The following is a 24375-nucleotide window of genomic DNA, read 5'->3' as shown; positions in this document are numbered from 1 at the left end:
TTTTTGAGGACCGTGGGCATAGATTCCCACGAGAGTAAAGTTGTTGAGATACATTGCAATCCATTGGTTGTTGTGTCCTATGTGAAAGCCCTTCAGTTCGGAACTAAGGTCGAGGTGAATACCCACTGCTAGGCCTCCACTTCCGTGGGTATGCAGGGTGTGGATCCAGAAGTGATCGGGAGAGACTGAGTTGAGTCTTCTGGTCAACTCTTCTCCTGTAGTCTTGATTTCAACTAGAACAATGATATCCAAGAGGCCTTTGGTTTTCAGCCACTGTCTGACCAATTGCGCTTTGTTCAAGTCAGTTAGGCCTTTTACATTGAAGCTGGTTATTTTCATTATCTTTTGTTGGGGGGTTTGCTGGATCCTCCCTTGGTGGCTGATTGGGGGGTGGCTCCAAGTTGAGCTCTCCCTCTCTTAAGCTCTTTACTGATCTCCATGTCATTCGGTATATCTGGCTGTGCTCCAGTTCTGTTCCCCTTTGATGGGCTGGATACAGTACCCATTTCTGTGTCGTCAAGGTTGTCCACCTCCTTCTCTAGTCTAAGCTTGTTAAGTGGAGTACTTTCCACGCAGTCCTGTTCCTCTTCAGTAGCCCCTGGATCTGGAATGGCAGCCAGGACTGAATACCTGTTAGGCTTTATTAAAGGCACAACGGTTTTGGGTTTGACAGTAGGCTTACGTCTGCTGCCTGCTGGCATATCAGACTCTTTGGATGGCGGGTTGGATGAGGAGGGGGGGGATGGACCAAGGGCTGGGGGGGGGGAGCTTTGTTAGCTAGGTGAGGAAGAATGATTTGAGGATTCTTTATGGGGCAATTCCTGATGAGGTGACCCTGTTTTCCACAGTGAAAACAGGAGTTGGGAAGATGCTTGTAGAGAATTGGTTGGGAAATGGAAAACTCCCCACACCCAATGGAAATCTCTTCCGGAAGGGGGAGAGAAAGGTCAAGCTCAACGAGGACTTGGGGGTGCCAAGCGGGATTGTAATCAGTGAAGGCTTTGGTGCCTAGAACTTGGCCCAGCGGAGCTAGGATGGCTTTGATCCAAGGAGTAAGGTGTATGGGTAGGTTGGGGAGCTCTACCCACACGGGGTAAACTGAAGATTTTGGGCCATCCGGGTTGAAGTCTTTAGTCCACCTCATAAAGCAAAAAGGGAGGTGTCTAAACATCCATTGTCCCGAGCTGATGACTTTCATAGCCATGCTAGCCTCTTTGAACATAAAGATGTAGTAACCTTTAGCCAGTGCTTGCGTGAGCGTTACCTCAACTCCTATGGAGGACCAGCTGTCTCGGATCCAGGCTTTCATTGCTTCCTTCGATGGGCGCGGGCCAAAAAGCAGGCCGACCAGACATCTTTCAGAGTAATCTTCAACTTTGTTTCTGACTTGTTCAATCGGAAGATTTACATGGACTGATAAGGGCTGAGTGTTACCTCTTTCAGCTGCACTGCTAGGTTCTTTCTGTTGGGCTTCATTATTGTTCTGGCTGATTTCCTTTGGGGGAAAGGGGGCTTCTTTAGGTTGATCCTTGCTTTTTGAAGATAGCAGCTGTTCTTTAGCTTCCTTTAGTTCTTGCATCAGTCGGGTGTTTTCTTCCATTACTGCTTCTATTACTGCTTCATCTCCCCAGGGCTTTTCTGGGAGTTGGTTCCACTGGTTTGTTCTAGGAGCTTGCACTGATGAGGAGGGAGAGGCACCGGAAGAGTGACTGCTGAGCATCTGGTTGGATTTTGCAGGTGATGGAAGCTGGGGTCGAACAAGGGAGGGGCTCCTCCTCTCAGTGCCCATGCACTTGGGAGGGCATCCGCCCGCAGAGAAAGAGAGACGGCGATGCAGCTTGGCGGGAGGCAGAGATCAGAGCTTGGCGGGAGCTTGGCTATGAGTCCATATCACCCTCATCACTCTATTGTTTGAGATTGTTATTTGGGCAATAAATTGTCTCACCTGTGGTAAACACACTCAATCCAATCAGAATTGGTTGCCCTACCCCTTCGCTCATGTTGGCTAATTCGCCCACTGCGACGGCGAGAAGCCCGGCGAGGAGGGTTCCGGCTCCTCGATTCAATCCCTTGCTGACGCTAGCTCCTGCAAAATGCATCGTTTTTTGATCGTAATCACCAACGGTAATCGCCAAAATGTAATAAATTTGAGGAGTAATTATCCTAAGCATATGAGATTACTACCCAAATGAGATGATTTCTAAGAGCGATTAAAAAAAAAGCAACAAATCGATTATTTGGCCAATTGAGTTAAATACCTGTGGTGAACTCGAAGACGACCACGACAGTAATGATGGCCCAGATGGCATGGCCGCCCAGCTGCTCGTAGGGATCTCGCAGGAGCACAAGCATGAAGGCGAGGACCAAGGCCAAGGCCATCTTCAAGGCGTGGATGGTGTTGGCGGGGTATTTAACGACTGCGCCATGCCACACAGACTTACAAAAGGAAGAAGCTAGCGCAGTCGTGGACACAAAGAGATCCTTGAGCCTGCAGCAGCAGGAGGGCTTGCTGTTGGACCCCGTGACGTAGTAGGGCTCGAGCAGAGGGGCGCTAAGCTGGTCGTGGCTGGAGGCCATACTTAACGCCTGATCTTCTCAGAGTGCGTGCGATTAGCCTTACTAATATCAGTCTGCGCTTGTTTCTTTTAAGCCTTTTTTTTTTTTTTTTGGCGCTAATCTAATTAGAGATTCTGCTGCCTACTTGATTTGCTCATTGCGCAACGGAGCTGGAGATACTACCACCAATGATGATTGAAGCCATCAACACGGGATTATTTAAAACCCTCCTTGATTCATCATGCACGCGCTCCTTCCAGGAAACTCAGGTGGTTTGGAAGTTGCAAACACGTATACGCAGCTGCCTTGATGTTGAAATCTGCTCATATATATACGCCAAAGCTCTCTAAGTCATGCCAAAGGTCGATTTGAATTTGTGCTTGCTTTCTTTCTTTTCTCATTTGGAGCCCACTAGTATTAAATGACCCCTATTCTTTTAGCCTGTAGCACGTACCACGGCTTAGGACACGGCTAACTAAAGTTCATAGGAATAAGGATTATTAGCTTATAGAAAACAATGATAACCATATTGTAGCAAACAATATGAAATAATGATTAATTGGATTAATTAATACCTTGGATATGTTTTCCCTCGCGCCAAATATAAATGTGAATGTTGTCCTTGTCCATGACATCCTTGGGTAGTTTTGCAAGATAAGGGGCATCACTTTTGACGGTTGGGCGTCTTGAAGGTAGCCTGAGGACAAGCATCTCCACAACTCAAAGGTCCAATCTCTCGTGGTTATGTTTGGAATTTAGTGGCATGGTGTTTGGGGCACATTATACATATAGTGGGTATTCAAATGGCACCCCATAATCGCAAATCCAATTTATTTTAGGGATTGTTTCATTGTACAGAAGTTTCAGCATTTACATTTTTCAACTTTCTTTACTATAGTATATGTCACACATAAAATGCTTAATACTTATGTATCCAAAGTCGAATGATCATCCCAATTCATACATGAAAAGAACACATTGCATAGAGCTTAACTTAATTTATTAGGATTTTTGTTTACATATTTACTATTTTTTATAAATATTTTTTCTCCACTTTATATTGTAAAGCAACATGTGATTTTCTATTCAAGATCTTGGCAAATGTGAAGTTCATTATTGAAGGTCCAATGGTGAGAAGTTAGACAAATATGTCTAGAATGTGGCCATATTGTCAAATTGCAATTTTAACAATTAAATTTCTTACGATTTTCTGTAGAAATTTCACTTAGTCTATTAGAGGGTCTCCAAAAGTTTAATAATTTAATTATATAAATTTAATACCACCCTCATTGTACTCCAATTTCTTGTGGATCAAAGTACTTATTATGATGAATTTAACAAAAAAATTGGAGTGAATGTGAGTAAAGGAAGCCCATTTTCTAGCTATTTTAATCAAATTTTCCCTATTTGTCTGCCCAAAGTCTAAAAGGATGCCTATTAAGCTTGGTCTTTCACCAAACCTAGAGAATATGCCATTCGTTAAAGCAATTGAGCTATGAAAACATAGTCTTAGTCCTACATTTGCATGCCACATGGAGGAGAGTCCACATTAGCATCTTGCCATCTCATCATGGAGGAGAGTCCACATTAGCATCTTGCCATTTCATCATGCTACCTCCACTTAATCAACAAGGTTGACTCTCTAAAGCCTACATGGCATGCCACATCACATGTATATATGGCATTTCCATGTAATCAAGAATGTCCATGTTATCTTGCCACCTTAGCACAATCAACTTGGTTGACTTCTTGTGCTTACATGGCATGGCACATCATATACATGCACGGCATTGCCACCTCATTTTTTAGCATGAGGAATGCCCACGTGGAGCTTCCATGTCAGTGCCAAAAAAATAAATATTCATTATTAGAAATTTAATAAAAAATTTAAAATAATATAATTTAAAGACTGTCCTTGAAAAAAAGAAAAAAATATGTAAGATTTTTATCAAATAAATATTATTTATTGACTCTAATCTTAATTATCTTTAATTTTATGCATAATCTCTTTTTTCCTACCTCTTAGCATGGTTTACAAAGTCGTAGGAGTAGAAAAAGTAATAGGCAATGGGATCCCCCGATCCACCTTATTCACCATGAGATGAGCAAGCAAGGGCTCATATGGAAGATCGAAGAAGAAGAGATCATGAGCACAAAGCAAGAGCTCGAGTATTACAATGCACGACAGGTTTGATTGATGAGGCGTCATCTCCTCCCTCCACCCATTCTCCATCTCTTCCCCATGACCCCACTCCACCTCCTTCTCCCCCTTATTCTCCCACAATTCTTTCTCCACACTATTTTGAGCCCTTTGCCACCCCTCCCTTACACCTTTGTTAGACATACTACCTTGCACAAGAGAGGGAGAGAAGAAGAGAATGAAACCATGCAAGGGTCAATTTGGAGACCTGCATTTAGCCAATCCTAATGAGGGTTAACTCCCCTATGTGAGGCTGCTAGGGGCTCACTCCACCACCACTTGTGTCACCCAAGTGGAGATCCACAAGCTACGTAATGAGCAAAGAAGAACGGAGCTATGGAGAGCTCTACCTCCACTCAATGCCAATGTACATGCAAGAGGGATATTGAGAGAAAGACAAGAGAAGGGACATGGGAAGAGAACCTAAACTAACACCATCCACTCCATGCATACACCACAATTAAGCAAGCAAGTATTCATAAACAAAGCATGAAACCACTATAAGGTCTAGAGAGAGAGAGAGAGACAAATGGGATTGTCCCTTTTTCGCATTTCATAAAATCATTTATATACATGAGCTCACTTTTTATAATGGGCCGGCCACTCATTTACAAAATTAGGGGCCCAAAATTGGCTTCCTAGCTCTATGTACATCGTGCTCAATACGATCGGCATTACACAAGCTGTAAGCTTAGTCATCCCATATATATTTTTATCAATAAGTGCTTAATAGCATGGTTACAAAATGGTAGATTATAATAAGCATAACCATTTTGTAACCATGCTTAATAGCATGGTTACAAAATGGTAGATTATAATAAGCATAACCATGCTTGAAAGATGATGTTAAATAGAGCGGTTAACATACCTCCCTCCCTAATTCAGATCCGTCCTCAAAGCTGGCAAAGGATCTAATGGTAGTAGATCGAGTATGCGTGAATGAAGTCGCGTGTAGTGAGGTAGGATGTGGGGGGGCTCGATGGAAGACTCGGTAACTCATCCAAAAGGTTATCTCCATCATATCTTTGAAAGTTTGGAGGCTCTAGGAAGGCATCCGCTAGATGTGCTCGTAGTAGCCAAATAGTTGCTTCAGTGTTGGGCCTTTGTTGATGTCTAAGGCTAAGCCTTGAGTGCCTTTGTGGTAATGGCTCCAATATGGGAAGGTCTCCAATAGTGTGATGATAAGATTAAAGAACCTGATTGTAGTGTGACCACAACGCGATCTTGCACCTGCTCATATTTGTTGATGAAGTCATGTAGGCAATTGAGCATGTTGGCTTCGGTGCATGGGTTCTGTGGCATCAGAGGAGCGAACCATGGGAAGTTGTAAAGGAGTTTTGGGTTCTTGTTCTGATCCTCATGAAAGATATTCCATGCATAGATCAATAGATACTCGGGGGTCGATCCGGAGCTTGCGCGATGCCTTACAGTACTAGTCCCATATATATGGTTTGAGAAGGAATGGACGCCGTCGCTAGGCCGGCTACTCGCCCCCATAAGGTCGAATGTGATGGGGGAGGGTCGATCCGGAGCTTGCGCGATGCCTTACAGTACTAGTCCCATATATATGGTTTGAGAAGGAATGGACGCCGTCGCTAGGCCGGCTACTCGCCCCCATAAGGTCGAATGTGATGGGGGAGAGAAATGTTGGGGGGCCTATGGTAGTCCCTGCATTGTCGAGGGGGGTGATCATGCTTCCACAATGCTTGCAAAATCAAGGTAGGGTCGCAGAATGTGGAAGTCCATGTGGCCAGTGTAACTCCCTCCTAGAGTTGTCGAAGACCGAGTAGGATTCATATGGCCTGCTGGAACTCCGTGTGATTGAGTGGATTGTGCCAATTGAGGGGGGGGTTGAGTGGAGGGTTGATCTCCTCTTGCTTTGGTGGTTGTGTGGCGATGTGATTTTTCCTTCTTCCAAGGGTGGGGGGGAGGGAATTTTGGGTGGCGGTTGTGAAGAAGGTGGAGGGGTGGCTGATGTCGAGGCAATGGTGGTGAGGCTTGCGACGGTAAGTAATGGAAGAGGCCTGGAAAATGTTGAGGGTAAATCTGTTATGGATTTGGGTAGGCCTAAGGTGAGGGTTAAAGTGGTAGGTGAGGGAGGAGTTGGTGACGGAGGTGGAGTGGGGAGATGGGGGGGTGTAGAGGGACTGTGAGGGGAAGAGAGTGAGTGTCGTGGTGCCAAGCGGGGGTGGTTGGGTGATTGTGCTGGGGTGAGAGGAGCTAGGAGGATAAGGCTAATGGGGGGAGATGAAGATGGGGGTTGTTGAGGGGGATGGGTGCTCGGGCTCATCCGCCTACCTATCATTGTTGTCTTTATCTGAGTGGGTGTCGTCAAGGATTTTGGAGTGGAAAAAATATTTGGTTGCTATACTGCGGCTTCTTTGGGGTGTCCTCCATTGGGAAAGCCACATGCAATTCATCAAACTACATGATACCTATGGCCTGGGTCACCTCATATGCAAATAGGAGCACAGGATGAGGAGGCCCTTGGTTATGGCTGGAGCTCGTAGAGCTTGAGGGATTTGTAGGCATCATATACAACTTCCCAACCTGTATGGTGTAGGAATCGGAGGCCTTCTACAATTTTGGTTGAGGAATGGCGAGGTCTATGGGTTCAGAGTGTTTAGTTGGCTAGCCATGGCAAACAAGATGGGCCCAGTTTAGAAGGTTTGCTTGGAGAGGATGGGCTGGGAGGTCAAAAAAGATGGAGTGGGTGAAAGAGATTTGCCCCTGAAAGAGGAGGGTGGCTAGGAGGGAGATGCTATGGGGTGGGAGTTTGGTTAGGATATAGGAAAAGGTGGTTTGGGATAGGGGTTTATTGATAAATATGCATGTTGTAGTAGGTTAAGGCATATGGTGTGGAAATTGAGCTCAAGGGTTTGTGAGGGGTCTCGGGGAGGAATGGCCAGGATGGGAAGCTCCATGGTGGTGTCCATCAACGTATCGACCTTTCTTTGTGAGGGGTCTCAGGGAGGAATGGCCAGGATGGGAAGCTCCATGGTGGTGTCCATCAACGTATCGACCTTTCTTTCGACCGCGATGGGGATAGGGACAGAGGGGGTGGTTGGGTGTCAGGCTTCCCATGCTCCAGTGGCTTCCAACTACATTGTTTTCTAATGGAGAGCCTCCTATGTGACCTCATGATGGTAGTGCTGGAAGTCAAGGTTGGTTTTGCTAAGGCTTTCTTTTGCCTAGGCTACCCTTTGGCAGAGGTCTTATGCTGCGGCCTGGGCGAGGGAGAGAGCATTGAGGGCCCATTTCTCTACTTCCTATGCTACCTGTAGAGCTGGCTTTGAAGATCTCAAAGGGAGGATAGGGTGCTTTCCAATAGCCACTCTCTGTCCTCCCAGGGCTTATTGGAGGTTGATATTGTTGATGGTGGTGGCAGTATAGAGAGTCTCCTAGTGGCTTTGTTGTTTCTATGCCATTGTAAGCAAAATTTGTTGCTATGCTACCATTGCAATCTTCAATTGCGCCTATACATACAGTCTGTCAGCTATGTGATGAGCTTGTGGGATAAATGGGAGAAGCCCTAGGTAAAGCCTGGCACTTCCCCATGTGATGCACGAACTCCTTCAAAAAATGCCTCATGTGAGCGAAACCTCCCAGTGCGCGTTGATGAGTAGAGGGTTTCCAAGGTATTTCTCTGAGAGAGGAGGTAGGAGAAGAGGGGGCGACTTCTTAGTGACAAGGAGGGAAAGGATAGGAGCCTATAGGTGGTGGGGTTTTGTATAAGTTCTGGTCAAAAAATTCCTTCCAATGGGCTTCCTCCTCAACAACTTTACGTTGGGCTTTAGCAGCAATCTCCTCTGTGGTCGGCCTTGGGATGGATTATTGGGGTGGAATTTGCCTCGCTACTTTGGTTCCACGGGTGATGGCGCTTGAAGGTGGAGAGGTGGGAGAGGATTGGGGGGATGGAGAGATACTGGCACGACATCAGGCTCTTGCAGCTGAATTGCCCTGGGAAGAAGTTCATCCCAGTCTCGGCAGAATGATACAACTCCTTCGTTAATAGGGATGCGACTGCAAGCTTTCCTTGGGGGTTGGTATAAATGGAATGCGGATGCAAGCTTTACTTGGCATAGATGGAATGCAACTCCCTATGAAAATATTCTACCCAGTTAATGGGTATGCCCTGGTGGACCCTTGCCAATGTGGAAAGGCTGCACTTACTGAACCTATTTGTCCACCCTGTCGTGAGAAAAAATGATAAGGACCTGGATGGCATTACAAGCTCCTCTTGTGTGATGTTGGCTCATTCCACCCCATACTTGGTGGTGGAGCCTTGGAAGATACCACGAGTCAGACGTGTGGTGTTTGTGAGTCTCACATAAGGCTGTTCCATCCTAGGGTGGTGCAGGGCATCTCTGACTGCATCAAGACTTAGGTGGATAGTTTGGGTCTGTCGTCACGTGGCATCCAGCACCTATCCAATTGCGGAATTACTGTCGTATGTCTCTGTGAAATAGAGGCAATTGAAGATGTCTAGGCCCCAGGGCTCCGAGGTTGGCAGCCCGCCGAGCCCAATTTGCTCTAGGCAGGTGACTATGGCTGGATCGGTAATAGCTCGATAACAGGGCCATGTGTAGTAAAGGAGCTTGTGCTCCACCTTATGATTGTTCTTCATCAAGTTGTGGACAGTGTGTCCACTAACCTGCCTCATCAAATTCTCCGCGAGGTGGGACAATCGTGTGGGGTGGCGGCTATACTCCTCAAAGCGTCCCCTAGTTGGGCGCTTCTTCTTTTGTGGAGTGTGGGGAAGGACCTCGAGGGAGGATTTTGAGTGCTCCTCCGTGGAGTGGAGGATAGGACATGAAGTGAGAGATCAAGAAAAAGATTTGCAAGAGTTTGGCTAGGGAAAGAGCAAAAAGTGAGGAAAAAGAAGTGGTGGGCCCATATTTATAGGTTTTTAGGAAAGCCACGGTCATGGCAATAGCGTGGCAACTCCAGGGTATGGGCATACGCTCTGAATTGGTACGGGCGTGGCAAAGTGTGGGAAGGCCATGGCTTATGGTTGGTACGGTTGTGGCAATTGAGGTAGAGATTGGTATGGCCGTGGGCAGTTGAGATGGAGGTTGGTACGACCGTGGCATGATGTTGGTATGTCTGTGGCTTCTAAATTGTTATGACCATGGTAGTTGAGATGCAGAATGGTATGGCCATGGATTGGAATTGGTAGAGCTATGGCAGTTGAGTTGGAGATTGGAACAACCATGGCTTCTGAATTGGTATGGCCGTGGCTTCACGACTTTGGCATGAAGTTGGTATGGTCGTGGAAGTTGAGATGCAGAATGGTACATCCATGGCTTCTTTTTGGTATGATCATGGCAAGTTTTATTTTTTTGGGGCACCCTCGGGCTATGTAGCCAGCACCCCATCATGGGGTTTTTACTGATTCCGTGCCTAGTTTGCCAAATGGAGAAGACGGTTCCAATTGGGTGATGGCGAGGTTGGTATCTCCCTAGGGAGTTCAGAGGCTTTTAAGGAGGGAGTGGTTGAGAGTGGAGAGGTTAAGGGATTAATGGGAGTATTTTGAGGTAGCCGGATAATGAGGGGTGGGGGAGTAGCCAAAGTTGAGGGTATATCATTGTTATGGACCATGGGCTTTTGTTGGGGGGGCAAGGGGGTTGTTGTGAGGTTTTTTCTTTCCTTTCTTCTATGCAGTGGTAGTGGCGGAGGCCACTTTGGGCTTCCATTGGAGGGCTGGTAACTATAAAATGACAAGAATAGGGAGTTTGTACCTTGGTGATTTAGGGACCCAAATTTGCTGATTGCCTCCATAGTAATGTTGAGCTTGAAGCAGAGGTTTTGGGATCCATTGGTATTTTGTTGTTGGGAAAGGCTTAGGGTGTAGGTGCAACCATGTGATTCTTCCTGTTGTGCAGGGTTTGTTTACTAGATATAGAAGAGCTTGATGGTCTACAAAGAAGATCGCGAGACGAGACGATAATGGTAAAACTTCTTGACCGTGTAAACCATAGCTAACCCTTTCGTCTGAGTTGTGGTATAATTTTATTTTGCCTCGTTGAGTTGGCGATTGGCAAAGCTAATGAGGAAATCCATCTTATGTTCACCAGGTTGGGCTAGCACACACCCAACAGCAAAGGCGAAGGCATCGATGTGGACATGAAAGATGATGCCCTAGTTGGGAGACCTCAGAATAGGAGCACTTGACAAGGCTTTCTTTAGGGTGGTATATGCATGTTGGCATTCCTGTGTCCACTCAAAGAGGAACAAGAGTCCGTAAAGGAGCAGAGATATATCGGCATACATGAAAATGAAACATCGATAATAGCCAACATGTACCTTGAAGCATTGGACTCCCTTAAAGTTGGTTGGTGGGTGCAGCTCAAGGATGTACCTTGAAGCATTGGACTCCCTTAAAGTTGGTTAGTGTGTGCAGCTCAAGGATGAGCCGCACCTTGCTATCATTAATGGAGATTCCTTGTTTTTGGAGACAATATTTCCCAGGGAAACTCCATGTTTAACCTACAACTGGTATTTGAGAGGGTTTCAGGAAATACGGTACAACATACATCTTTCTAGAACTTTTTGTAAACATTTGAGGTGTGCTTTCCAAGTGGAATCGACACAAAGATTATCCATAAAGACCTCAAGGAATTTCTAAAGATACTCCTGGTAGGCTATGCACATCAGACGCTGGAAGGTGCCAGGGGGAATTGGTCAGCCCAAAAGGCATGACATGGTATGCATAAGTTCCCCATTTAGTAGAGCAAAGGCAGTTTTGTGTTGATCCTTGGGGTCAATCAATACCTAATTGTATCTAGAGAATCCATCCAAGAAGATGTAGGCTTCCTTTCCTATGACTCTTTTTCAAGCACGTGCTCTATGAAGAGTAAGGGATAGTGATCCCGTATAGTGGCGGCATTGACCTTTTTGAGGTCAATGCACAATCGTATCTTTCCATTATTTTTGGAAACTATCACTATGGGTGATACCCATTCTATGTGCTCAATTTTATAGATGAATATGGCGTGATTGAGTCGATCGATTTCTTCCTCCCAACCATCTTAGAGTACTTTTGATTCATAGGATAATCTTTTTGCTTGACTGGTCTCGCTCCATTGACCAACCATAGGAATGGTGTGTTTGACTACTTCGAGAGGTACACCTTTCATCTCTGTGTACTTCTAGGCGAAGATATCTTGGAATTGAGTGAGCAAAGCGATGAGTTCGGTCTCTTCCTTGGTCAAGATGCCATCCCAATGTAAATTGGCCTCGGGTCTTCACCTGAGCCTACTAGATTAATTTCCTTTACCTTGGCTGAACCATCGTATGAGGTCCCTGGCTCTCCGTTGTGGGACCTTTGGGGGCTGAGTCATACTGTACAAATCTATCGGCCATGTTAAAGGTTTTGAAGTGTTGGTGGGAACTTGTTTAGTCTCTTCTACCCTAACGCTTTCCTCTTCTATTAGTTTTTTTGGCTTGTTTTTCTACCAGGCCTTACTTCTGCGTGCTTTGTGCAAAGAGCAAAAAAGATTTTGGGGTTCGGGCTGGGGGTTAATGGGTTCCATTGGCTTGGGGGTTGTTGTGTAGACCAGGAGGGAGTTATTGGTGATCTCCTTTTGCCAGATTTGGTTGAAGTGTTCATGTGCTTCAACCACCCCTATGTATTTAAGCTAGTGGGTTTTATAATCAATAGTGAAGACATAGCATTTTTGTCCAAGGAATCCATCGGGTTTATGAGTTCTATGGTTCTACATTATCAGCCTTTTTTAGGTTCATGAGTGGCGACATCAGGCAAGCATGTAGAGAGACGTAATCTCCTACCCATCAGCTATCGCAAACCTGGTTCCTTTACACCTTGGAAGTATGTCCAAGGTAGCGAAGATATGCATCCAATTCTCACAGTCTTTCGGGTCTAGAAGCACTGAAAATTTCTCACTATATTTTTCCTCATCTATTATTTTATGGCACGTTTGACACAGGTGGACTATAGTGGATCGGCGGGTGGTTGTTACTGAGTCCTCTACACGAAGGATCGACCACTCATGGGATGAAGCTTCCAAGTGCGTAGGTTGATCTTGACTATTTGATCTTTTCTCTAAATGTAGATGTGGTCGGTATCCCACTCATGGATCATTTTCATTGCCCTCATGAAGGGTCGTCCAAGAATGCAGTTCTACAAAATTGGTTGTCGACCGAAGAATGCAGTTCTACAAAATTGGTTGTCGACCGAAGTTCATCACCATGAAGGTGTGGCGAAAGCTGGCTCCAAGGATCTTTATTTTTAAATCCTTCGCTAGACCAATGGGTCTAGCGATGGCTCCATCAATGAGTTTTACCAATAAGGTCATGTCATCCATGGTTGGTGCCCCCCATTTTTCCCAGCATTGTTTGGTGACAATGCTCACTTCTGCTCCCCCATCTAGGATGGCATTGACCTGGAGGCCGTCGAAGGTTATTGGTAATGCTGCATTGAGTTAATCACCTTCAAAATAGTGTATGAGTTTATTGAGTCGAACCGTGGGGGTGCCAGTGATCTCATGGGGTCAACAAGTTCATTCTCCTTAGTCTCATTAGAGATATCTAGCATTGTAGACTCCTGCATGCCTACTTCTAGGCTTCCCTCCATCCACTCTTTTAGATCCTTCCATAAGCTTGGGCTACCTTGAAGTAACCTGTGTCAATGGGGATCTAGATCTAAGAAGAGAGGAAGAGAGACATGCAATGTCTCAAGGAGTAGATGTTGTTCCTTGAGGAAAGTCACATTGGTTTGTCCTCCTCAAGCTCCTATTCATATAGGGTATTGGAATTTGGACCTATGTGTCAGTTCTTTTGAGATGGTCATCCCCTAGTTTTTTGAGATATTTAGGTATCTCGTTTCCTTGGGGTGGGGGGAAGTGGGTGCTGCTGCTTTCTCTTATTCATATAGGGTATTAGGATTTGGACCTCTATGTCTATTCTTTTGAGATCGTCATCCCCTAGGTTTTTGAGATATTTAGTGACCTAGTTTCCCTCGTGTAGAGGGAAGTGGGTGCTACTACTTGTGTTGGCCTATTGGGGGGTGCTTGTTTTGGGAGCTCTTTGTTATATACTTGAGCCTCTTCAGTAGGTCGCATGTTGAAGACCAAGGGGCATGGCTCTAGGTAAGCTATTGGAGGCTTATCTTCTATCTGAGCTTGGTAGTCCCGAACAAATTCTAGGGCTGCCATTAGCCTTTCCTTTTCCTTAATGGGATTAGGGTATTTGGCTAACTTTTTAGGGAGCTGATTAGGGTCAATTAGCTTTGAGCACGGGTGGTTGAAGGTAGCAGATGTTCCTCTTTTGATGAAGAGGAACATCTGCTTTGAGCACGGGGGGTTGAAGGTAGTAGATGTTCCTCTTTTGATGAAGAGGATGCTTGGGTGGTTTTGCCATCTTTCGAACCACTTTTAATAACTAACCGCTATCCTCTTTGTCAATTTTCGTGGTCTTCTTTCCTGAGCGTCTAGTTGCATGCGCGCTTGTCCTAGGACATTCTTTGGAGATAAAACCTTTGTGTGTACCTGGTTTTGCGCGAGGTCGATGCCTCTACTGTAGCGTGAGCTACGGCCCTCTGTCTGTCACTATTATCTAGTCATTGCATTGAGAGGGACCATATGGATGAAGCCGTCTCTTACACTCAACAAGTTAACACCCAATGCATAAAGGGGTTAGTGTGGAAGCACCTATAGAGTTACTTGCCATCCCTTTTTTGATTGGACACTTAGCTACTCGGTGATCCTGCACAATGGTAACATTGTATGGGTTGTCATTTAGCCATAAACAGTCGGTCATTTGAAAGTACACCTAAACCGCCAAAACTACAACTCATTTTTTATTCTACCAAAAAAACTCCAAAAATGCTAGTTTTTTGCCCAAAAAAGGTAAAAATTAGAATGAACCTCTTAAAAAATACAAAAAAAACTAAAATTTCATACTTAAATACTCAAAATTAACTTTTTGAACTTCAAAAAGTCATGCAAATTTGGATGTATAAAACCATCATTTTTATTGAAAATAAAATACATTATCAAAAAGTGACATCTAAAGATCTAGCATTCCTTGTTCAAAAGATCCTTCACTTCCTCCCATAAAATTTGTATGGTTTGTTGTCGAAGGTAACTAGATTTCTGTCGAGTGAAGCCATAAATAAGAATTTTCACATCATCTTGATTGATATTATGTGTCATGGTGACTGTCCTCTATTTTCTTTCCCTTTGGGCTTGCCTTAATTATCTCTAGGTATACTTTCTTGCTAGTGCATCATCTCCGCTTGTTTTGAACTAGTGCACATCAATTGACTATACCCTTTGATTCTCTTCTTGAATTTTGATGATCTTTGTGAATCAAAAGGGATATCCACTCTCATCATTTTCTGCTAAGACAATAATTATAATCCCCATTGTGAGCTGATTAACATTTTCTTTCCACATTTTGTTCTCTTATTGGAGTCATTTGCTTGTTTTTCTTACACCAATATAAGATTCTTGAGTCTCTCCATACATAAGTCTCTCTAGCTCTTCAATTAATTCTAGAGATTATTCTCTCTTCTTCGATACCTCAGTGATGCACATGCCAAAGAAATGCTGCTAATATTTTTATTTCAAATTGCTCTGACACATTTTTCAAGTTCCAAAATCCACTCAAAATTTTACACTTTCATGACATAAAATAAATTTCACCTTAAAAAATCTTAAAAATTTGTTGTAAAACCATCATTTGTTACTACCAAATCAATGGAGACTTCAATTTACATCAAAATTTCATAAATAAAAATGATTGTTTTTTAAAAACAAAGATTTTCACATCTTTAAATCAAATTCTTAAGATAACTTCTCTAAATTTGAATTGAATACTAAAAAAAAATATTATAACAAAAAAATCTCTTAAAATAATGCGGGGGGACTAATTGTCATTAATTATACTTTTCACCATGTCCTTTTTATGATTCTTGATTGCTTTTGATGAGATTTATGATGAATTTATAGTAATGAAGACATTTCCATCACACAAATAACCATGCTTTCCAAAAACTAAATGTGGTTTTTGTAATTTTCTCAAAGAGGACAAGATCCTGATCACAATTCTATTTTTCAAATAAGAAATTTGACTTTGTTAAGTGCTTGCTTTTCACAATTTGGTGATTTGCATGCTTTTTGGTTATTTAAAGAATGAAGGAAAGCAACAATGCTTAATTTGACCAAATTAAGCATGGTTGCTTTCTTACATGCTTTAAATAACAAAAAAAATACAAATCTTTAATTGTGAAAAACAAGCACTTAAGCAGTGAGATTTCTTTTATGATCTCATCCTCTTTGAGAAAAGCACAAAAAACACATTTGCTTTTTGAAAAGCGCGATTCCTTTTGTGATGAAGATGTCTTTTATAAAAAGAGTTCATCACGTGTCTCATCAAAAGCAATCATTAAATGATCATAGTCCCCCCCTTGCACCCCTTTTTCCCCTACCAAAAAAGTTACTAACCATCTCTTTCCTCCCAAAAGTGCCACATGTGTCACCAACCACCCATCTCCTCCTCTAAATTGAGGTGGTCTAGGGAAGAGTTGTATTCCAGAATAGAACCCCTCCCCCCTCGCCCAACAACCCCCGGCCTTGCATCCCCCCCTTTTTCCCTCCAAAATGTGCCATTAACCACCCATTTCCTCCCAAATGTGCCACCAACCACCCTTGTCCTCCCAAACGTGCCACCAACCACCCATCTCCTCCTTGCTCCTCCTCTAAATTTTAGGAGGTGCAGGGCAGAGTTGTATTCCAGAATACAGCCCTTCCCTTGAGCTCGAAAAAATGCAAGATTTGGAGTCACTATCTCATTTTGAGTTCCGGAAGCCGCCTCCTTCCTGTATTCCAGAATACAACCCTCTAGAGCTCGTATTCCAGAATACAGGAAGGAGGCGGCTTCCGGAACTCAAAATGAGATAGTGACTCCAAATCTTACATTTTTTCGAGCTCTAGGAGAGGGCTGTATTCTGGAATACAACTCTGCCCTGCACCTCCTAAAATTTAGAGGAGGAGCAAGGAGGAAATGGGTGGTTGGTGGCACGTTTGGGAGGAGATGGGTGGTTGGTGGCACATTTGAGAGGAAATGGGTGGTTAATGGCACATTTCAGAGGGAAAAGGGGAGGGGGAGGGGGGAGGAGGTGTGGGGATGCTTTTTTTTGTTGGGGGGGGCAGGGGGGATGGAGGTACAGGCCATAAATGGGAGGGGTGGGGGTGTGGGCGGAAGGGGCGGGGAATGGAGGGGGTGGAGCAAGTTGGGGGGGGATGGCAGGGCACGGTGGGGTCGCATAGCTTTTTTTGGGGGGGGGGGGGAGGGAGGGAGGTGGGTTAAGTTGGGGTGGGGAATGGAGAGGGTGGGACAAGTGGGGGGGCGAAGGGTCGGGGCGGGGCGGGGCAGGGTGGGAATGCGGGGGTGCCGAGTTTGTGGGGGGGAGGGGAGGGGAGGCAGTGTAGTGCTGGGAGGGAGCCGTGTGAGAGGGGAGCAGGCCGGGAGCAGAGGGGGGTACAAGGAGCAGTTGGGGGGGCGCAGGGGGAGAGGAGGTGCAATGTGGATTGTGGGAGGAGGGGGTAGGGCGGTGGGGGTGATGTGGGGTACAAGGAGCAGTTGGGGGGGGCGCAGGGGGAGAGGAGGTGCAGTGTGGATTGTGGGAGGAGGGGGTAGGGCGGTGGGGGTGATGTGGGGTGGGCGGAGGGAGCGCAGGGGGGGTTGGTGTGGTGGGGAGCATGCAAGACTTTGATTTTTAATGAGTTCATAAATTTATATTACAAAAGATATATTCATCACAAAAGCAACTGATCTTTCCAAAAAGTAAATGTGCTTTTCATGATTTAGTCGAAGAGGATGAGATCAAATAAGAAATATCACTGTGTTCAGTGCTTGCTTTCCATAATTAGTGATTTGTATGCTTTTTAGTTATTTTTAGCATACATGGAGAAAAGCAACCATGCTTAATTTGGCATGGTATGCTATAAATAACCAAAAAATATGCAAATCTTTAATTGTGGAAAGCAATCACTTAACAAAGTCAAATTTCTTATCTGAAAATAGATTCTTCATTAGGATCTCGTCCTCTTAGAGAAAAGCAAAGAAAGCACATTTGCTTTTTGAAAAGCACTTTTTGCTTTTTGGAAAGCGCGATTGTTTTTGTGATGAAAATCTCTTCTCTAATATAAATTTATCATAGATCTTGTCAAAAGCGGTCATAAATTAAAAAACACATGGTGAAAAGTATAATTGATGACGTTCACCCCCTGTCCCACATTATCTAAAGATATTTTTTTGTTATAACAATGTTTTTGTAGTATTTATATCTTAAGAAGATGTGAACATCTTTGTTTTTTAATTTTTAAAAAATAACAATGATTTTAATTCCTAAAATTTTGATTTAAATTGAACTCTCCATTGATTGGTAATAACAAATGATTGTTTTAGACCAAATTTGTAAGCTTTTTTAAGATGAAAATTAATATTTGTCATGAAAGTGACCAATTTTGAGTGGAGTTTGGAACTTAAAAAAGTGTGTGAGCCATTTGAAACAAAAATGTCATTAAAACTGTCTAAAATAAGGTTACTAATTTTTTTCCACATAAATTATTAGTTTTTTTTCACATTTTTAGGTGATTTTAGGTGTTTTTTTGGAGGGACCAAAACTACACCTCACGCCCTGTTGTATTTTGAAACGGTTATATGTTCATAGTATTCATGTCTCGTCTCCCCATGGAATTGGGGTAGCTAAGTATACAGGGAACATTTGGTCACCCTCCATCACATAGTGGCTTAAAATCTGGGAGGGTGGACTATTTGTCTCAAGAGGCTCATAAGTGGGTCCTTCAGCAACAACTCCCCCCTCGTCCCCTTCTTAAATTTTTTTTTGTTAAGTGTGACTCGTTGAGGAGGAAGTACTCGGGGGTAAGGGCATCTCCGGTACCCTAAGGATTCCTCTTTGGCCCACTTCCTCACCTGGTTGAGGTGCATTGTGAAGTGCAGGTGCCGAAAAGGCTAGAGGTTGCCTAGGGTTTGCTGGCAGGGCTGGCTCAGGCTTTGAGCAGCCCTTTGCTGATAGCAATTTGTGATTTCATGACTACCCTATCTTTGGTAGTATGTGCAGTAGAGGGTAGGATGACGGGGTCTCAAATGTGGACACTCCATGATAGTATGTTTAGCTCGACAAATAGGGCACCACACTAGCTCCCTCTTAGGGTAGAGATGGGGTTGACCAACTCGATCTCCGGTTCTCCAGTGCTGTTGGGTCATTTGCTACATTAATGCAGCGGCCAACTGTTCAACCTGTTGTCCTAAGGAGGACTCCTTGCTTTTTTTTCTCACACCTGGTGGTGGTTGTTTTGATAAGGCTTTCAATGTGCTCTCATGAAGTTCTCGGGAACATGTTCCCTTGAAGCTATTCCGAAAGTCCATAGCACTTCTACAGCATTTCTCGAAGGAGGTATCGGCCAAGGCATACAAAGAATTATGTAGGGGCACGTCATCCCAATTAGCCTTTCGTCAGAGAATTTGTCTCTAGCACTACAACAAGAGTGGAGATATCTTACCCTGTTGATGTAGTCCTGAATGGTTTCACCATCCTTTTGTTTGAGATTGTGTAACTACTTAACAGGATTGCATGTGGTTCCTTATAGAAATATCCAACCTTGAAGGCCCTCTTTCAAGGCTTTAAAGGTGGCCTTATCTTCTGTCTTCAAGGACCTAAACCACTGGCGGGCTTTGCCATCTAGGGTGAGGCCAAAGGCACTCACCTTGACTTGGTCATCCATATGGCGGTAGGCTTCGCAGATCTCATTAAACATCTCTAAGTGCGGTATGTGATCTCCCTTTTTAAATGCCCTCTTCCAAATTTAATGTTGAAGATATCAAAAGATTTTCTTTGGAGAAAGGAATGAGCATGGCAAAGTTGCCACGGCCATGGCATTGAGAAGGATACGGCCATACACTTCTTAGAAACCCTTCTAGAGTGAAAATTTCGCTTACTCTCTGCCTCAGATTTCTTCCTAGATGTTTTTTAGGTTTTTTGTTTTTGTAGGAGGATAGAGCTAGTCCCTAGCTACCTAATGATGCCTAGAATGTCTAAGAGAACCGAATTAATTGAGATTAATTAGAAGATTAAGCTAATTGTGCAAACTTAACAAATGTTGAACAAAATAAAAAATTGCATGAATCTCAAGAGCGAAGATCAAGCACCTACTTGTGCTCCCACATCCGATATGAATACTTTAACGCTCCAATGCTCCATGATAAGAGTAAACAAAATCAACAAACAAGCAAACAAACACATACAACATGCAACAACTGGTGGATTTGCATCCAACTGGGTAATGTGAAGGCTCTAGCAACTGGGTAATGTGAAGGCTCTAGCAAGTGAAATGTATGGAGGACCCTAAGCTAAATGCTTATCCCTGGCAGCAGTGTCAAAGATGGTAACTTGAACATAGTACCTTGCACAAGAGAGGGAGAGAAGATGAGAATGAAACCATGCAAGGGTCGATTCAGAGACTTACATTTAGCCAACCCTAATGAGGATTAACTCCCCTATGTGAGGCCACTACCTTACACAAGAGAGGGAGAGAAGAAGAGAGCCAACCCTAATGAGGGTTAACTCCCCTATGTGAGGCCGCTAGGGGCTCACTCCACCACCACACTTGTGTCACCCAAGTGGAGATCCACAAGCTAGGTAATGAGCAAAGAAGAGCTTTACCTCCACTCAATGTCAATGTGCATGCAAGAGGGATCTTGAAAGAAAGACAAGAGAAGGGAGAGGAGAAGAGAAGCTAGACTAACACCATCCACTCCATACATACAACCACAATCAAGCAAGCAAGTATTCACAAACACAAGCATGCAACCATGAGAGAGAGAGAGAGAGAGAGAGAGAGAGAGAGAGAGAGCAAGAATAAATTGAGACGAATGGTATTGTCCCTTTTCATATTCCATCAAATCATTTATATACATGAGCTCACTTTTTACAATGGCTAGTCACCCATTTACAATTGGGGGCCCAAAATTGGATTCCTAGCTCTATGTACATCTAGCTCACTACTATCGACATCACACAAACTGTAAGCTTGATCATCCCATATATCTTTTTATCAGCGAGCGATAGTTACAAAATGGTAAATTACAAGAATCATAACCACACGTGAAAAATGATGTTAACTAGAGTGGTTTAACAGCCTTGCCCATGTGGTTGTCAGTCCACCCTCAGGCACCACCCCATGAGGTGGAGACTCCTAGGTGGAAGCATGTTAACCTGTTACACTTTAGGTGTTGGTTAGCATGAATTTGCTAGAAAAAAATGTTAGCACTATAAATTGATATAAAGTTTTATACATTGATATAAATTAATAAAAAAAGATCTTTTATTTCCATTTAATAATTTGATATACTCATATGGCCATACGTTGAAGGAGGTAGAAGAACTCCCTTTCATGATTTTTTGTAGTTAGCTCGTGTGGGGCCCTTGGGAATTTTTGAGAGTAGGCAAACATGGGGAGGGGGACCCATGTGAAGAGGAAGCGGGAAGTAATACCTAGCAAATAAGCCTCAGTCGGCAACAACAATGCAAAACACAAAATCTCAAGAAGTTGGTGTTTCGCCCCCTACAGCAAAGAAATCTACCATGGCTGCATCAAGTAAGTCTCTCTCCCTCTCTCATTCTTTGCATGTTGCACAATGCAAGTTGCATGCATTGCATACACTCTTGTTACTTATGCCATTTTCTAGACCAGAACATGAGCGGGTTTGTGTGTTCGTATCATTGGCTTGGCTTGTTGCACATCCTCTTTACTCTCCACCCTTGCCATTTCCTTGAAATCAGCCAGCCCACCCTATTGTGCCGCCATATGATGATAGAGCCAAGATGGAAAGTAGAGCTTCTTTGTCTTGGATAATGAAGTCTCTAGGTTCCTCCCACATATGAATATTTCCAGAAGCAACTGTAATAGGGTGTGTGTAAAAAAATAGCTTTGCATGTTTCACCATGCATGTTGCATGCTTTGCATACATGCTTCTTGTTGTCTGTGCCATTTCCCCCCTTGTAATAGGGTGTCATATGTTTGTTGCAGGATCTGTGAGAAGATGGGAAGTTCTGTGTGACGAAGCAATAGTTTCATGACGAATATGGTATGAGTATGGAGGGAATCGATCCCCGTACACTCAGGGATGAGCAAATCTCTGAACATCAATGGTTGTCCATCTTTAAGGAGGCCAAAGACTACACCAAGCATGGAGTCAAATGTAATGAGATTCGAGAAGAGGCATTCCAAGAAATGATGGTGTTCCAGCATAAGGTATATCAGCGGCCCTCCACTAATCAAGAGATCACCCTATCATTGGCATGAGGCTATGTGATTCATAAATTTCCACCAGGCAAAAAGGGTGAGGGAAAGTCAACAACTACTGTAGCATGGGCTAGCTTTGCCGAGGACCATGGCTTTGTGTTTCACCTAAAGTATTATATTTTGATTTTTCGTATCTCTCTTTAAACCTAATTGGTGTGTTTCTTGTCATGTCTTCATGTAGATTGACCATGCAGAACAGACCCGGACTATCCGACGCCTTGAAGGCCAATGCATGTGCATAAAAGAGATATCGAGTCACCTAAATGGAAATAATGTTTCCATTGTGCCACCCCTACCTCCAGCAAATGTTCAGACTACCTCTCTATAATACATGTGTTGGGTGTGGGTTTTCACTTCAGGCACAGAAAGCAGAGGACTTCATGGCATTGGTGGTTTTGCCATGCACACACCCTTATCATCTATTGTGCTTTGCAACAACTTGGCTGATGGATGGTTGTTGTAGGGATTCTAATTGCCTACAACCCATCCCATCATCAGCAAAGTCCATGGTTGTGAGTGCTTATGATCGTGGAATACCTACTTGCATAGGTAAATTCCTTGTTTGCAGTATATTGACTCCTTTGTTGGATTTTTTAGCACTAGAATACTACTACTTAGCAATGAAACACTAAAACTGCTGCTATTTATAGCACTATCATATTGCTATCTACTAGCAGTATGATAGTGATAGTTAGCCTAGATTTCTAGTTAAGAGTTGCAGAGTGCTAGCTAGTCATCAGTATGGTAGTGCTAGTTAGCACTATGTTCTTGCTAGTTATCAATGACATAGTGTTAGTTAGGAATGACATAGTGCTAGTTAGCAATGAGTGCTAGCTAGTTATTAGCAAGCAATGAGTGCTAGTGACATAGTGCTAGTTAGCAATGACACACTGCTAGTTAGCAATGGGTGCTTGCTAACAATATCACAATGATAGTTAGCAATGACACACTGCTAGTAGCTAGCAATGAGTGCTTGCTAACAATATCACAATGATAGTTAGCAGCATGAAAGTGGTAGTAGTTAACAGAATGGTAGTCCTAGTTAGCAAACAATGTGAATAGTAGTATATAGTAGCACCATGAAAGTGCTAGTTAGCAGAATGATAGTACTAGTTATCAAACAGCTTTAGTTAGTAAACTATTTGTGCTATTTTGCAACACAATACTTCTAGTTAGCAATAGATAATGATAGTGCTAGTTAGTACTATCACAGTTCTTATTATCACAATGAGTGCTTCATAACAATATCACAATGATTGTTATCAGCATGAAAGTGCTAGTTAGCAGAATGGTAGTCCTTGTTAGCAAACGATTTTTGGTTAGTAGTATGTAGTTAGCACCGTGAGAGTGCTAGTTACTAGAATGATAGTCCTAGTTGTCAAACATTGTTAGTTAACAATATATTAGCTCTACGTATCACTAATCTAATGTAACCTTTTCTTTTTTCTTTATATTAATGATGTGATGTACTCTTTTTCTATGTAGCAAAGTCTATTGTAAAAAAGTTGGGGTCCTCATGCAAAATAGCTTGTAAAGTTGATTGTGTGGGCAGATGAAGGAGGAGGAGGGCACCAGCAAGGCCAAAGATGATGACAAGATACACATGGACCTAGAGGATGTGCAGATGAAGGAAATACATGCCTTCGAGGCTATGGAAAAAGAGCCCAATCTTGAAAAGGAATCTATGCAGTTTGATGATGTTGTGGATGTAGAGAGAAAGGTCATTGTAGATGAGATCATTACTGAAGCCACTAATGACTTAAATAATGTGGTAAGCAACCCTGATGATGAGGACATTACATTAGACAAGATGTTTCGTACGTATTATAGAAAATGTAAGGCCGCTAATGCTACTAAGGTGGCTGGAAAGCGTAAGAGTTGGTGAGTGGAATTGTTGTACTCATGCTACATAATGTGGCCAATGCAATGAAAAACTGTATAAGGGTGCAAAAAGTGTCATTCACAGTGTTGTGAAAGTTGTCATCAGAATTGTCATCTGAGTTGTCATTTGTTCTGAAATCTATCATCAGATTTGTCGTCAGATTTGTCATCAGATTTGTCGTCAAAGCTGTCAGATTTGTCGTCAAAGTTGTCAGTAGAAGTGTCGTCAATGATGTCATCTGAGTTGTCATCAAAAGTGTCATTCAAGTTGTCATCTGAAGTGTCATTAGGTTGGGATATGGAGAGTCACTAAAGAATCAGTTAGTCAGTTATGGAGAGAGTCGCCTAGGAATCTTTTTAAAGGCATAGCCTTCTTGTAATCGT

At 43.4% G+C, this 24375-nt stretch overlaps 1 protein-coding gene across 1 annotated transcript; it reads right to left on the bottom strand.

Annotated features, from left to right (window-relative positions):
• Positions 1 to 1611: 1611 nt before the first annotated feature.
• LOC147636777 (aluminum-activated malate transporter 1-like) lies at positions 1612 to 3424 on the bottom strand. Its single transcript, XM_086800960.1, has 3 exons — positions 2259 to 3424; positions 1946 to 2086; positions 1612 to 1877 (listed from the first exon to the last, which is right to left on the bottom strand). Exons 1-3 carry the CDS (start codon positions 2575 to 2577, stop codon positions 1612 to 1614), a joined length of 726 nt encoding a protein of 241 aa, XP_086657086.1. The 5' UTR covers positions 2578 to 3424.
• Between the last annotated feature and the right edge of the window lie 20951 nt (positions 3425 to 24375).

The sequence above is a fragment of the Cibotium barometz genome, chromosome 7 (assembly GCF_041138505.1).
Source record: "Cibotium barometz isolate CiBa-2024 chromosome 7, ASM4113850v1, whole genome shotgun sequence".
In the NCBI taxonomy this organism is placed as follows: Eukaryota; Viridiplantae; Streptophyta; class Polypodiopsida; order Cyatheales; family Cibotiaceae; genus Cibotium; species Cibotium barometz.
The sequence above is the reverse complement of the archived record's forward strand: the minus strand, read 5'-3'. Positions and strand labels throughout refer to the sequence as shown.

Excerpts from the sequence above, each read along its gene's own strand:
- LOC147636777 (XM_086800960.1), bottom strand. The coding sequence starts at position 2,577 with ATGGCCTCCAGCCACGACCAGCTTAGCGCCCCTCTGCTCGAGCCCTAC. Across the intron at positions 2,087-2,258 it reads CGTCTTCGAGTTCACCACAG|GAGCTAGCGTCAGCAAGGGA; the intron begins GTATTTAACTCA and ends TGCATTTTGCAG. Across the intron at positions 1,878-1,945 it reads ATTGAGTGTGTTTACCACAG|CCAAGCTCCCGCCAAGCTCT; the intron begins GTGAGACAATTT and ends ATGGACTCATAG.